General features: G+C 43.6%; 1 protein-coding gene across 1 annotated transcript in view; it reads right to left on the bottom strand.

Annotated features, from left to right (window-relative positions):
• Positions 1–307: 307 nt before the first annotated feature.
• Positions 308–16,932, bottom strand: part of LOC124594299 — a 50,849-nt gene continuing 34,224 nt past the window's right edge. The window contains exon 2 of the mRNA XM_047132662.1: positions 308–743. Coding sequence (XP_046988618.1) covers positions 327–743 — 417 coding nt within the window. The 3' untranslated portion in view covers positions 308–326. The remainder of the gene's footprint in view (positions 744–16,932) is intronic.

The following is a 16,932-nucleotide window of genomic DNA, read 5'->3' as shown; positions in this document are numbered from 1 at the left end:
GGAATATCAGGTACTGTGTTTATTGATTACTGACAGTGTAATAAAATTTAATAAAAAAAGTGCTTGAAGAGAATCAGTAAAACATTCTCCGAGAATGTCACAAGGTATATTGCCTTAAATCGAATAGTTGAGGCAGAGTGTGCTGTTATATGAGTCAACGCTATTTCCAAAATATCAAAACAGGAAACAGTTCATAGCTTATCATGGAATCCAAAGGGTAATGATGAATTTCTAAGTGCTAAAAATTGAGGTATGAGAAAACATGAAATTAAACATTCACTAATTAGGAACTTTATTAAGATGAGAAGGTAATTGGGTCAGAGCGTTCACGTACTTCGTGATTCGAAATATCCCTTGGAGTCGAAGACAGGCAAGAGACACTCTAAGTACCTGAAGTACTTCTCACTCCTATAGGATGTTCGGCGGAACTTCTCCAGTTGCTCCTTAAAGTTTTCAGACTGTGAGTCAAGCGGAGGCCCCATGTCGTCGGTCCGGAGTAAGAACGGCAGGATTTTGAAGGCTGTTATGACAGCTACTGTCCCAAAGTGGTCCATGTCTCTGCGCAGCTGCTCCATCGGGTAGGTATCCGCCTGCTGCTGCAGCCCCAGGGCCCGCAGTGTGTGCTGCAGGGTGCTGTGGTACTCGAACAGCAGCAGGTCCGTGTGGTGCTGCAGCACCTCAAGGCTGGCGCTGGAGTGTAAAAAGTACTGCAGGTCTTCCGCTGGAGACCCCACGTGCAAGCCCTGGAACATACACCTGAGATAATTTCATATCTCAGACAAGCATATCAATATATACTTTAACACAAGGAAAACAAAATTACTTCAAGCTTGGTTTCTAGAAACTCTGACTGCTTTGTCCGCCACACGTGCTTCGACATCTTTGTGTGAACTTCAGTGGAACTATACTACAAGGGTGAGTCAAATAAAAACGTTAAATATTTTTTTAAATATTGTTTATTTTGCAGAAGTGGTACAAAGCTGTATCACTTTTCAACATAATCTCCCCCACGCTCATAGCAAGTCCTCCAGCGGTTACAAAGTGCATAAATTCCTTCAGAAAAAAATTCTTTTGGTTGTCCGCACAACCACTCATGCACCGCCTGGCGTACCTCTTCATCAGAACGGAACTTCTTTCCTCCCATTGCGTCTTTGAGTGGTCCAGATATATGGAAATCACTTGGGGCAAGGTCTGGTGGGTATGGTGGATGAGGAAGACACTCAAAATGCAGGTCTGTGATTGTTGCAACTGTTGTAGGGGCAGTGTGGGGCCTTTCATTGTCATGTCGCAAAATGACACCTGCTGACAGCAATCCACTTCGCTTTGATTTGATTGCATGTCGCATATGATATTTTTAAGACATCTGTTTATAATGCACTGGTGACAGTGGTCCCTCTAGGCATGTAATGCTCCAAAATGACGCCTTTTTCGCCCCAAAAGAGAGTCAACATAACCCTCCCTGCTGATTGTTCTGTTAGAAACTTCTTTGGTTTTGGTGATGAGGAATTGCGTCATTCCTTGCTCGCTCACTTCGTTTCCGGTTGTTGGAAGTGAACCCAAGTTTCGTCTCCAGTAACGATTCTTGCAAGGAAGCCATCACCTTCTCGCTCAAAGCGCCCAGCAAGCTATTCACAAGCATCAACACGTCGTTCTCTCATTTCAGGAGTCAGCTGCCACGGCACCCATCTTGCAGATAAACTGGAGTACATCATGCACAGTGTGGTGTGTTGACCCATGACTCATCTGTAAACATGCTGCAATGTCATTCAGTGTCACTCGGCGGTTTCCCTTCACTATGGCTTCAACTGCTGCAGTGTTCTGTGGAGTCAAAACTCGTTGTGCCTGAACTGGACGAGGAGCATCTTCCACTGAAGTCACACCATTTGCGAACTTCCTACTCCATTCGTAGACTTCCTGCTGTGACAAACATGCATCACTGTACTGAACCATCATTCGTCGATGAATTTCAATAGGTTTCACACCATCACTATTCAAAAACCGAATAACGGAACGCTTTTCTTCCCTGGTGCAAGTCGCTAGTGGGGCGGACATCTTAATACTGATACTGCGACGGTATGTGTGCATCCGCTCTATGCTGCCACCTACAGGCCATTCTGTACGCTGTTTGTAGCACGCTTACCAACTTACAGGATAACGGCGCGAAATTTAGATTTGTTATTACAAATTTAAGGTTTTCATTTGACTCGCCCTTGTATAAATACCGCGGAGCTGGCAACGATATTAAACAGGGGGCAGGTCGATACTATGGCATAAAGTCTTTGCAAATTTCATTCCATGAACTCAGTTGGACAGTAACTATGCCTCGTAGACAGGCGTGTGAACAATAATATAGGGAGATGTCAGCATCAGCATTTGGGAGGGGGGGGGGGGGGGGTAAGTCTGGTTGGGCTCAAAGGTACCGGTTGCAGTAATCGGCGAATCGTTCGACATTTGAATAGGGGCGATACCAGCATTCGACAATGTAGCCAAGAATAGTAAACCATGGCGGAACACAGATTAATCATTATAATCGATCCGACGGGCACGTGGTGTTTCAATGACCAAAAGGACCATCAAGAGGCGGATCATAGAAAGAGGGCTGAGCTCACTGCGTCCCTTGCGCCGCCTACGCCAATAAGCCCGTTTGCTTTGGTATCGGATACATTCGGCCTGGAATCTCATAAGACAGGATAGAATTGTCTTCATTGATGAGTTCCTCTTCGAAATGAGCCCCGATGATGGCGAAGATGAGTCAGAAGATGCCCTGGACAGCGACGGGATACCAACCTGAGTAATGGCCATTTCATAGCAGGACCCCTTTCGATGTCATCCGCGGCACCCTCAGAGCTCAGCAGCACGTCGACGATATTCTACGCCACATTTTGTTGTGGCAAGCCTTTCTGGGCTTACATTTCATCAAGGTAATGCCCCCCCGCACACTTTTCTACTACTTCTCTTCGTGCTGCCCAAGCCCTACTTTGGCCAGCAAGGTCGCCAAATAGCTTAGAAAATTATCTGCAGAGCCTTCCAACCATCTCGGGATTCTGACGATCTAAGGCGCCCATTGGACAGAATTTTGCGCGATATCTCTCACTGAGGACATCCAACAACTCTATCAATGAGTGCCAAGACGACAGCTGCTTGCGTAACGGCCAGAGGTGGAGCAACACGTCACTGACTTGCTCAGTTTGTGAATGTCCTTCTCTTGAATATCAATCTTTTCTGAAACTGTAACAATCTGTTTGTGCCACGTGTCTACCTACTTCCGTCCCATTCAGATAACTTCTTCGAGGTGCGTATTTTTTTTTTTTTTTGTCTTAGAGTGTATTACACGAACTATAGGTTGTTTCCCTGTCTCAAGCCTAAGGAAATAAAATGTGCCTTTCTTTTAACGAATTTTAAAGCAATATTTTATCTGCAGATTTTAAAAATAACCCCCAAAAAATTTTGGTCGTACGTAAAATCTATGAACGCTACAAATAATTCAACAGCTTCTCTTGCTGATACTACGGGTAATGTAACTGATGATGATAAACAGAAGGCCGAAATTCTAAACTTAGCTTTCAAAAACTCGTTTACGGTAGAGGACTGCAGCACCATTCCACCTTTCGATTATCGAACAAACGAAAGGATGGCTGACGTAGTGTTTAGTGTATCTGGGATTGTAAAACAGTTAAGATCCTTAGACGTCAGGAAGGTATCTGGCCCAGACGGTATCCCCGTAAGTTTTTATGTGACTATGCTACAAATATAGCTCCATTATTATCCGTCATCTATCAAAGATCATGGGAACGGCGGAAAGTTCCACCGGCCAATTTCACTGACATCGACTTGTTGTAGTATAATGGAACATATTTTGTGTGCAGACATAATGACCTTTCTAGACTCTGAGAAGCTTATCTGCAGAAACCAGCACGGTTTTAGCAAACAGCGGTCATGCGAGATACAGCTGGCCCTGTTTGTGCATGATACACAACAGGCTCTAGATACCGGCTCCCAGGTTGATGCCATATTTTTCGACTTTACAAAGGCGTTCGACTCAGTTCCGCACTTCAAAATGGCTCTGAGCACTATGGGACTCAACTGCTGTGGTCATAAGTCCCCTAGAACTTAGAACTACTTAAACCTAACTAACCTAAGGACATCACACACATCCATGCCCGAGGCAGGATTCGAACCTGCGACCGTAGCGGTCGTGCGGTTCCAGACTGCAGCGCCTTTAACCGCTCGGCCACTCCGGCCGGCTCAGTTCCGCACTGTCTCTTGCTACAAAAAGTGCGTGCTTACGGTCTATCCGATGACATATTCGGTTCGATAGAAAGTTTTCTAACAGAAAGGGAGCAGTATGTCGTCCTGAACGGGGTGGCTTCAATAGAAACAAGCGTAACTTCAGGTGTGCCCCAGGGCAGCGTAATAGGTCCTCTGATTTTTACGGATTACATAAACGATCTGGTTGATGGTATTGATAGCGGCCCTAGACTTTTTGCCGATGATGCTGTGGTCTACAGGTAAGTAGTATCACACGAAAGTTGTGAACAAATCAATGAGGATTTGCAGAAAATAAATGCGTGGTGTAATGACTCGCAGTTATCTCTCAATATTAGTAATTGCAATCTACTGCGTATAGCAAGGCGAAAATCCCCATTAATGTACGAGTACACAATAAATGCCCAGTCTTTGGAAGCGGTAACGTCCGTCAAGTATGAAGGTGTCACTATTCGAAATTACACAAGCTGCGACATCGTCGCGAAAAAACACAGTGACCCGTGTATGTAATAAGTTTCCTTTAATTTATGTCTGTGGTCACAATCTTTTCTGTTTAACAGATTACCGGTTTCGGTCTTTAATGACCATCATCAGATCTGCAGCAAAAATGGGAAAAATATAAATACACTTGCAAACTGTATACAGCTTAAGAACAATACATAGAGCATATTGAAAAGTAGTACTGACAAAATTTACATTTGTGAGCTTTAAATGTGAAGAGGCATACCTGTCTCATAAAAACGAAGTCCTAATGCACTGTAGCCATAGTGGCATAGTCTACTGTTAAATGCGGAATCAGCACCAGCATCGTCAAATACATATAAGTAACATCACATGCACGAGTCATGTTGTCAGTAAAACTACTGTTTAAAACAAGCTGCCGTACAGTAGCCACAAGATGTTTGTGCAGTAAGTTGACCAGATGTTGCTAATGTCAGCATACACTAGTTTTCAATAATTAATTGAAACAGCGAAAATAAAAGGGGGAGGGGGATACAATAGTTAAAGTCTGTAATAAGCTTATAAAGTACAAAAAGTGTTACAGTAGTAAAAAGCAATAAAAAGAAGAACACGACAAAAGTAATATTGTTAAAAAGACGAAGAGTTAAAAAACGGTGGTTGACATGTGCTCTGGTGCCAATATTCTAGGCAATAACACAAATATTAAACACCGTTGATATTGCACCGGGTAATATAAACAACATAAAACAAATCGCTAAAGGAGCCACAAATGACACGAAATATAGTTCTGCACATAATCAGCGCCCTCTGCTAGCGCTACCTCTAGAATTCCGCGCAGGCGGGAAGTAGTTGGAGGAACGTGACCGGCAGAGGGCCCCTCGTACCCATTTAAAGCGCACAAATGTAAATTTTGTCAGTACTACTTTTCAATATGCTCTATGAATTGTTCTTAAGCTGTATACAGTTTGCGAGTGTATTTATATTTCCCCATTTTTGCTGCACATCTGATGATGGTCATTAAAGACCGAAACCGGTAATCTGTTACAGAAAAGATTGTGGCCATAGACATAAATTAAAGGAAACATATTAGAAATTATCTCAAATGGAATGATCAGATTACACAAGTAACGGGTAAGGCGAACTCTAGATTGCGGTTTATTGATAGAATTCTGAAGTGATGCAGTCCTTCAACAAAGTAAATTGCTTGCAATACTTTAGTTCGTCCACTCTCAGTGTATTGCTCCTCTCTAAGGGACCCTTACCAGTTGGGTCTGATTCAAGAGATTGGGAAGGTCCAGAGAAGAGCGGCAAGATTCGTGACTTGTACATTTAGCCATCGCGAAAGCGTTACAAATCTCATAGAAAGTTTGAAGTGGGACACACTTGCGGATAGACGACGCGATAAACGGAAGGGGCTGCTCACTAAATTTCAGAATCCAATCTTCGCCGTGGATGTAGAGCATATACTATTACCACCAACTTTCACATCGCGCAATGATCACCATTCAAAGATAAAGGAAATTAGAGCTCATACTGAGGCTTTCGGACAGTCGTTTTTCCCTCACGCGATCCGTGAGTGGAACAGAGGGGGCGGGGGGGGGGGGGGGTGAGGGGGGAGGGGAATATGACTTTGGCGCGAATTGTGCCCTCCGCCACACACCGCTTGGTGGCCAGCGGGGTATAAATGTAGTATATTGATTTTTGTATATTTAATATAATTTTGTTGTTTTTTTGTCTTAGTATTTTATAGAATTGATTTTTTAAATTATAGATGTAGATGTAGATATTTAGTGTTACCGAACACTTAACTGCGCTTATTACAAAGGCTGGGTTGTACTGTTTGGCCTTGTCTTACGCATTTTGATGTTTAGTTGATATTCTGAACTTAAACATCGACTACTGTTACTTTTATACTTTTCGGAGTATTTTGAACTCAACATCCACTACCGTTATTCTCGAGGAAAGTATACAAAATCAAAGACTTTTGAGCAAAGAAGCTTTTTTTGTGAGTATTTTACAGATAAGAAAAGGCATAGAACGTAAAAATAATAGGTCAACATGAACAACTTAATGTTAAAAATTAATGCAGTTTCAGGAGAGAAACAACAAAATACAATGCGCATGTTCTAGTCTTTTGACCCAAAATAGAGAACCGTACTAAGTGTGTGTACTATTTTACACAAATAGAACAGGAGCCAGTGAGGATGACACGTAAGTATCGAAGTTAATATGGGAAGGGATTTAGAAAATGGAAAACACACGGTTTTTTGCACAAGGCATACTAAAGAGAGAGAGAGAAAGAGACGAAGAGGGAGGAGGAAGGAGAGAGAGATGGAAAACACGAAAAAATGGCAACCGGGGCTTCTAACCTCTGAAAGATGAAATTTAGCGCAGCTTGACTATTCTGTCTCTCGAATATATCAAACACTTTCCAGTTGCATCTGGCGCTGCGGTGGATAAGTTCTGTATATTGGATGTGTCGGTACACTGGCAATGCACAGTTCTTCAGTCACGCCATTCCATGTAGTAGTAGTACTTGTTGTTTATAATGATGATGATGATGATGATGATGGTGATGCACTGTTTCGGGATTACGACTGCTTGGTCTTACGCGCCAATGACAAAATGTCTTTTCGAGTGGCGTAGTTGAGAGTAATAAAACTATAAAAATTCAACAAGAATTAAAAATCCATGCACATCATGACACATGTTAAAACGCGCGCACTCTCGCGCTCAAACACACACACACACACACACACACACACGCAAGCTCAGAAGTACTAAAATCAACTTTGTTGTCAAGTTACGAAGCGAAGAGAAATTCACAAGGAAATTCTAAAAGTGTACAACGGACAAATGTGGCTACCTGAACGTGGGAATAAAGAGGATGATCCTACTGCTCTGAACCCACTAAAATCTCTCGCCTAAAAGTTTAGTGTAGAGTCTAGATGCTACACAGAGTTTTAAGTCTTAATGCACTCGTCTCGCTCAAAATGGTTTAAATTGCTCTGAGCATTATGGGACTTAACATCTTAGGTCATCAGTCCCCTAGAACTTAGAACTACTTAAACCGAACTAACCTGAGGACATCACACACATCCATGCCCGAGGCAGGATTCGAACCTGCGACCGTAGCGGTCGCGCGGTTCCAGATTGAAGCGACTAGAACCGCTCGGCCACACCGGCCGGCACTCGTCTCGTCATCAGTTGAGGGAAGGTATTTTATCGATTCCCTCATAAGGGAATCAATTACGTGTCTTTAGTAGAATTTCAGACGTCTTTTTTCTTGTAAGACAAATGAACAAACATTTGAGTCCTTCATACTCGGCTTTCTCTCTTCTGCCGTTCAACATGTAAGATGTCTACTGTAGTAGATGTAAGTTGAACGAAATAGTTGTCATAATTTTCACATATTGTGAATTAATTTTATGTAGACATACTTGTCCAGTACCCCTAATTACTTATACGTATGGATTTTGTGTTTTAGCTGTTCGTTATCGCTGTGAAACATAAGTTCGGTGATGTGATGACGATGTTCCGTACACGTGCTGTTACGTGATTAATTATCTCATTTACGTTAGAGCATGTAGTCTGATTTTCATTGACTTCGAAATCTGATTTGTATTGCTGTCCACCGCGACATATTTCATCGGATTGTGCTGCAATTTTACACGGTCTCATATCACTCTATATATTGCTATCCAACAGCGAATACTACGCCTTTCTCCTGAAAACAACACCGAAGGAAACAGTAATGCGAGCAGAATCAGCCACAGCGGGGAATGTTATACCACCAAATCTTATTTTAAAATTTTTCGAAGTCATTTCCTTTTCAGCTGCAGCTGTTGCAATATGCCCCGTCAGTGAGCATTTTGACACTCTACTGCTACAAAATAATTTAATCTGACTTACGGGATATGTTACAATACCTACTTAAAGTTGCTTCTGCCCACTCTTCAAAATATGAAACGCACCTCGTTAAAGAGTTGCATATGGTGATTTACACACCACAGGCATCACAGACTGGGAGATCCTCCTGCCGCAGTAGTAAGCCACGCGTTAACTGGCAGTGTGTCATATTTGGACGTTGGTTAAGGTGTCTCAGTGCTGACGGAGTGACCGGCCTGACGTATGCTATGTCTGGAAGGTGGCTTTGAAGGATGTGTAGCAATCAGGTCTGGTATTAGGTCCAAGCTACAGAAGCGTAATTCCGTAGCGATCAGGTCTGGTTTTAGGTCCATGCGACACAAGAGTCGTGTCGTGTTTTGACGCGAGGGCACAAGCAAAATCTTCACCGGGCTCAACAGAAGCTCAAGGAAAAGTAGCTAATGACTGAGGAAGCCGAGGGGGGAAGGGTGAGAGGGGTAAATAATACGTCGCTCGTGTCGAAATATGTTCTCGAACCAGCTCTGGTGCAGATAGGTGTCAGACACGCCTATCGATATGTTCGCTATAACTCTTGTTATTCTAGAAGATGTTTCCTGATTTTATTAATAAAAAATTTGTCTTCACTTTCAGACGTTTTCTAATTACTTGTTTTTAGGTACTGTTGTGTGCGAAATGTCTTGAACGTACCAAAATACTGTTCAGAACATATGCATTCATTTCCTTCTTGCACAATTTATACTGAAGAGCCAAAGAAACTTGTACACCTACCGAATATCGTTTAGGGCCCCTGCAAGCACGTAGAAGTGCCCCAGCATTACGTGGCATGGACTAATGTCTGAAGTAGTGCTGGGGTGAACTGACACCATGAATCCTGCAGGGCTGTCCATAAATCCTTAAGAGCACTAGGGGGCAGAGATCTCTTCTGAACAGTGCGTTACAAGGCATCCCAGATAAACTCAACAACGATCATATCTGGGGAGTTTGGTGGCCAGCGGAAGTGTTTAAATTCATAAAACTGTTCCTGAAGCCACTCTCTAGCAAATCTGGACGTGTGGGGTGTCGCATTGTCCTTCTGGAATTCTCCAAGTCCGTCCGAATGCACAAAGGAAATGAATGGATGCAGGTGATCAGACAGGATGCTTAAGTACGTGACACCTGTCGTAGTCATATCTAGACATATCAGGAGTCCCATATCACTCCAACTGCATACGCTTCACACCATTACGGAGCTCCACCAGCTTGAAGAGTCCCCTGCTCACATGCCGAGTCCATGGATTCATTAGGTTGTCTCCATACCGGTACACGTCCCTCCGCTCTATAGAATTTGAAACCAGACTCGTCCGACCAGTCAACAAGGCTCCGCTCATCAACAGTCCACTGTCGGTGTCGACGGACCCAGGCGAGGCGTAAAGCAGAGTACGCTAAAGAACTTGCCCCGCTTCTAACAGCCGTGCACCGCAAGTCTCTAGAGGAACGGAAGGTTCCAAATGATTGGAAAAGAGCACAGGTAGTCCCAGTTTTCAAGAAGGGTCATCGAACAGATGCGCAAAACTATAGGCCTGTATCTCTGACATCGATCTGTTGTAGAATTTTACAACATGTTTTTTGCTCGCGTATCATGTCATTTCTGGAAACCCAGAATCTTCTCTGTAGGAATCAACATGGATTCCGGAAACAGCGATCGTGTGAGACCCAACTCGCTTTATTTGTTCATGAGACCCAGAAAATATTAGATACAAGCTCCCGGGTAGATGCCATTTTCCTTGACTTCCGGAAGGCGTTCGATACAGTTCCGCACTGTCACCTGATAAACAAAGTAAGAGCCTACGGAATATCAGACCAGCAGTGTGGCTGGATTGAAGAGTTTTTAGCAAACAGAACAGAGAGTGTTGTTCTCAATGGAGAGACGTCTACAGAGGTTAAAGTTACCTCTAGCGAGCCACAGGGGAGTGTTATGGGACCATTCCTTTTCACAATATATATAAATGACCTAGTAGATAGTGTCGGAAGTTCCATGCGGCTTTTCGTGGATGATGCTGTAGTATACAGAGAATTTGCAGCATTAGAAAATTGTAGCGAAATGCAGGAAGATCTGCAGCGGATAGGCACTTGGTGCAGGGAGTGGCAACTGACCCTTAACATAGACAAATGTAATGTATTGCGAATACATAGAAAGAAGGATCATTTATTGTATGATTATATGATAGCGGAACAAACACTGGTAGCAGTTACTTGTGTAAAATATCTGGGAGTATGCGTACGGAACGATTTGAAGTGGACTGATCATATAAAATTAATTGTAGGTAAGGCGGGTGCCAGGTTGAGATTCATTGGGAGAGTCCTTAGAATATGTAGTCCATCAACAAAGGAGGTGGCTTACAAAACACTCGTTCGACCTATACTTGAGTATTGCTCATCAGTGTGGGATACGTACCAGGTCGGGTTGACAGAGGAGATAGAGAAGATCCAAAGAAGAGCGGTGCGTTTCGTCACAGGGTTATTTGGTAACCGTGATAGCGTTACGGAGATGTTTAGCAAACTCAAGTGGGACACTGCAAGAGAGGCGCTCTGCATCGCGGTGTAGCTTGCTGTCCAGGTTTCGAGAGGGTGCGTTTCTGGATGAGGTACCGAATATATTGCTTCCCCCTACTTATACCTCCCGAAGAGATCACGAATGTAAAATTAGAGAGATTCGAGAGTGCACGGAAGCTTTCCGGCAGTCGTTCTTCCCGCAAACCATACGCCACTGGAAGAGGAAAGGGAGGTAATGACAGTGGCACGTAAAGTGCCCTCCGCCACACACCGTTGTGTGGCTTGCGGAGTATAAATGTAGATGTATACAGGGTGTTACAAAAAGGTACGGCCAAACTTTGAGGAAACATTCCTCACACACAAATAAAGAAAAGATGTTATGTGGACATGTGTCCGGAAACGCTTAATTTCCACGCTAGAGCTCATTTTAGTTTCGTCAGTATGTACTGTACTTCCTTGATTCACCGGCAGTTGGCCCAATTGAAGGAAGGTAATGTTGACTTCGGTGCTTGTGTTGACATGCGACTCATTGCTCTACAGTACTAGCATCAAGCACATCAGTACGTAGCATCAACAGGTTAGTGTTCATCACGAACGTGGTTTTGTATTCAGTGCAATGTTTGCAAATGCGGAGTTGGCAGATGCCCATTTGATGTATGGATTAGCACAGGGCAATATCCGTGACGCGGTACGTTTGTATCGAGACAGATTTCCAGAACGAAGGTGTCCCTACAGGAAGACGTTCGAAGCAATTGATCGGCGTCTTAGGGAGCACAGAACATTCCAGCCTATGACTCGCTACTGGGGAAGACGTAGAACGACGAGGACACCTGCAATGGACGAGGCAATTCTTCGTGCAGTTGACGACAACCCTAATGCCAGCGTCAGAGAAGTTGTTGCTGTACAAGGTAACGTGACCACGTCACTGTATGGAGAGTGCTACGGGAGAACCATATGTCTCCGTACCATGTACAGCGTGTGCAGGCACTATCAGCAGCTGATTGGCCTCCACGGGTACACTTCTGCGAATGGTTCATCCAACGATGTGTCACTCCTCATTTCAGTGCAAATGTTCTCTTTACGGATGAGGCTTCATTCCAACGTGATCAAATTGTGAATTTTCACAATCAACATGTGTGGGCTGACGAGAATCCGCACGCAATTGTGCAATCACGTCATCAACACAGATTTTCTGTGAACGTTTGGGCAGGCATTGTTGGTGATGTCTTGATTGGGCCCCATGCTCTTCCACCTACGCTCAATGGAGCACGTTATCATGATTTCATACGGGATACTCTACCTGTGCTGCTAGAACATGTACCTTTACAAGTACGACACTACATGTGGTTCATGCACGATGGAGCTCCTGCACATTTCAGTCGAAGTGTTCGTACGCTTCTCAACAATAGATTCTGTGACCGATGGATTGGTAGAGACGGACCAATTCCATGGCCTCCACGCTCTCCTGACCTCAACTCTCTTGACTTTCATTTATGGGGGCATTTGAAAGCCCTTGTCTACGCAACCCCGGTACCAAATGTAGAGACTCTTCGTGCTCGTATTGTGGACGGCTGTGATACAATACGCCGTTCTCCTGGGCTGCGTCAGCGCATCAGGGATTCCATGTGATGGAGGGTGGATGCATGTATCCTCGCTAACGGAGGACATTTTGAACATTTCCTGTAACAAAGTGTTTGAAGTCACGCTGGTACGTTCTCTTGCTGTGTGTTTCCATTCCATGATTAATGTGACTCGACGAGAAGTAATAAAATGAGCTCTAACATGGAAAGTAAGCGTTTCCGGACATATGTCCACATAACATATTTTCTTTCTTTGTGTGTGAGGAATGTTTCCTGAAAGTTTGGCCGTACCTTTTAGTAACACCCTGTATGTAGATGTCGCGCGGACATCAAGGGTACACGAGGGGGCCTTCGACTCTGAAAGCCCATATCAGTGGTTGCACTTCTGCCACGTTGAACGATTCTCTTCATTCGCCGTTGGTTCCGTTCTTGCAGGATCTGTTTGCGGCCGCAGCGATGTTGGAGATTTGATGTTTTACCGGATTCCTGATATTCACGGTATACTCGTGAAATGGCCGTACGGGAAAATCCGCACTTCATCGCTATCTCGGAGGTGCTGTGTCCCATCGCTCGTACGCCAACTGTAACACCACGTTAGAACTCACTTAAATCTTGATAACCTGCCATTGTAGCAGAAGTAGACGATCTAGCAACTGCGCCAGACACTTGTTGTCCTATATAGGCGTTTCCGACTGCGGCTCTGTATTCTGTCTCTTTACGTATCTCTGTATTTCAGTGCGCATGACTATACCGGTTTCCTTGGCGCTTCGGCGTAGTTCTTACTCACAGTATAGTACTCTAAGCTTTAGACGTATGTAAGCTAATTTTCTGTGCAAAGAAGTTTATAAAATAGTATTGCTACGTTTTTACTGAGAATTTTCGATGAATTAGGCTCGTACAACTTGAAGAGAACTGAGGGTAGGGCTACGGCATTCTAGGATTAGACATGGTGAGTCTCATTAGTGTAAGCTAAACTATGAAGGTAGCTAACAGTATGAGAATTTCTTGAATTGGCTGTGAACTTGGGTACGTTAGAGTTCTTTGTACAGCGTAGTATTATGCTTCCTGTGATGATGGTAAAACGTTCTGACAAGGAATTATGGAGTGATATCCAACCACAATCACTTATGCATCTCATATACGGTCTTTCAATTTTAAATGTAACCGTACTAAGATATCGTTCTGCACACACGTAAGAACATGTTTCAAGACATTATAGATGAGACGTGTAGGACTTGTTTGACAATTTTTCAGATGTGCTCAAAAAACTGCGACTGCGTGAACAGAAGAGCCAAGAAAGAGCCGCCATGTGCCTGTAACGTTCCTCCAATCATTTTAAAAAAGCTGGAAAGTGGTTTTGATACAGATCTCCAGTAGGGTGATAGAGGAAAATAAACAGATGTGCAGGATATTTCAGCGCTGAGCTGTGCCATTCGCTGCCTGACCTACAGAGATCCCCAACGTAAGCATTTCATTTATGAAAATAGTACTACCAGCCTGAACTGTATCATGATTCTAGAACTACATATTTACATCTACATCCATACTCCGCAGGCCACCTGACGGTGTGTGGCGGAGGGTAACTTAAGTACATTTATCGGTCCTCCCTTCTATTCCAGTCTCGTATTGTTCGTGGAAAGAAAGATTGTCGGTATGCCTCTGTGTGGGCTCTAATCTCTCTGATTTTATCCTCATCGTCTCTTCGCGAGATATACGTAGGAGGGAGCAATATACTGCTTGACTCGTCGGTGAAGGTATGTTCTCGAAACCTCAACAAAAGCCCGTACCGAGATACTGAGCGTCTCTCTTGCAGAGTCTTCCACTGGAGTTTATCTATCATCTCCGTAATACTTTCGATTACTAAATGATCCCGTAACGAAGCGCGCTGCTCTCCGTTGGATCTTCTCTATCTCTTCTATCAACCCTATCTGGTACGGATCCCATACCGGTGAGCAGTATTCAAGCAGTGGGCGAACAAGTGTACTGTAACCTACTTCCTTTGTATTCGGACTGCATTTCCTTAGGATTCTTCCAATGAATCTCAGTTTGGCATCTGCTTTACCGACGATTAATTTTATATGATCATTCCACTTTAAATCACCCCTAATGCGTACTCCCATATAATTTATGGAATTAACTGCTTTCAGTTGCTGACCTGCTATATTGTAGCTAAATGATAAAGGATCTTTCTTTCTATGTATTCGCAACACATTACACTTGTCTACATTGAGATTCAGTTGCATTCCCTGCACCATGCGTAAATTCGTTGCAGATCCTCCTGCATTTCAGTCCAATTTTCCATTGTTACAACCTTTTGATAATACTATAGCATCATCCGCAAAAAGCCTCAGTGAACTTCCGATATTATCCACAAAGTCATTTATATGTATTGTGAATAGCAACGGTCCTAAGACACTCCCCTGCGGCACAGCTGAAATCACTCTTACTTCGGAAGACTTCTCTTCACTGAGAATGACAAGCTGCATTCTGTTATATAGGAACTCTTCAATTCAATCACACAATTGGTCTGATAGTCCATATGCTCTTACTTTGTTCATTAAACGACTGTGGGTAACTGTATCAAATGCTTTGCAGAAGTCAAGAAACACGGCATCTAGCTGGGAAACCGTGTCTATGGCCCTCTGAGTCTCGTGGACGAATGGCGCTAGCTGGGTTTCACACGATCGTCTTTTTCGGAACGCATGCTGCTTCCTACAGAGTAGATTTCTAGTCTCTAGAAAAGTCATTATACTCGAACATAATACGTGTTCCAAAATTCTACACTTTCGTGCGGTTGTCATAGACAGTGCCCTTGAGCAATAGTTACTTCGCTCCAAACGGAGCCTGTGTTTTTGAGTGGCACGGCTGTTGAAATCGATCCGTGATCAGGTGAACGTGTATCGCAAGGGTCGCTCTTTGTACGATCCAATGTCAGTCAGACGGCCAGTACCAGACTTGAAATTACAGAAGTGTGCCATGCTTCACTAATTCTATCGTTAGGACGACAGAAAAGCTTTCCGTTTTTTTTTTTTTTCCGGCGTGACTGTTGTCTGTTTCGGCTGATAATTGTATGCTGCGTGGCAGCAGAAAACGTTATACGCATGATAACAGTGACCTTATTACGCACACATGTTCACTCAGCTGACTGAGGAATAAGACCTAGCGGAAGCTAGAGTAAGACCAAATTAGGAGGGCTAGGTTCTTCCCAGAAACATATCGACAATGTGTGGTAGAGACAGTAAAGATGGAAACGAATGTTACAATATGAATTCAATTGTAAAAAAAATGCATTTCGGCGGCTTCTGTGAGAATGTCTATGGTTATATATTCAAGCATCTTTTCATATGGACTCATAAGGCCATTCCTGAGTCAGAAAGATCCTTGATAGCAGAATCGCGATTTGCTGGGAACCGTACCCGTTATCAATGCTTCCGCTGCCAGTTAGGATAGCCCTGGGACCGCGGGCAGCAGAATTTATGAACAAGTTTTGACGAAAGTATTACAGCAGTACTTTGATTTCAGCTACTGGTAGTAACATAATATCGGGAGCTACTTGCGAATTGTTCTTTAACAGACCAACATACCTAATTTAAAGGTACAAGTAACTTATATGTCATATAAACATTCGGAATCCCAGGTGAAGTATAAAATGAATTTTCGCTCTTTTTCATTGTAGTTCACGAAAGCAAATAACTATATTGTGCGTGATACTCGATATTTAAAAAGTTCTGTTATAATCACGAGCTTAGATTCATACATCACTTTCTGAACGAAACCTTGAAAACATTGTGGTAGGAAAATGATTCCAAGGTAAGATACATAAAGGGATAGGAGGTAATGGGTGAAATGGTACAGTAATGAAACGGTACAGTAGTTTCCGCTCCATAAGCAACAGGTTTCGCTGCTCGCTCGCACCGGGAAATAGGCGGAGCCGCCAATTTTATTACGCGACGCGGCCGGCCGCGGGTGCAACAGAACCCATGTGGACGGGTGGAAAGAAGTGCGTCAGGCTTCATAATACGTATTTATATGTGTCGTGTATTATGCATTTCTTGTACGTGAATGTGAATCTGCACATGAACTTTCCTAATCCTCCTCACACTTTTTCGTAAAGCGTTGCCAAATCTTAGTTGGGAAGCAGTTCTGTAGTGTAGCAGCGCCAACCTTGCTCCTGGTAGGGGCTCAGAGAGACAGAACAGGCAGG

Source organism: Schistocerca americana, chromosome 2 (assembly GCF_021461395.2).
Source record: "Schistocerca americana isolate TAMUIC-IGC-003095 chromosome 2, iqSchAmer2.1, whole genome shotgun sequence".
Taxonomy (NCBI): domain Eukaryota; kingdom Metazoa; phylum Arthropoda; class Insecta; order Orthoptera; family Acrididae; genus Schistocerca; species Schistocerca americana.
Note: the sequence above shows the minus strand (reverse complement) of the source record. Positions and strands in the feature narration are given on the sequence as shown.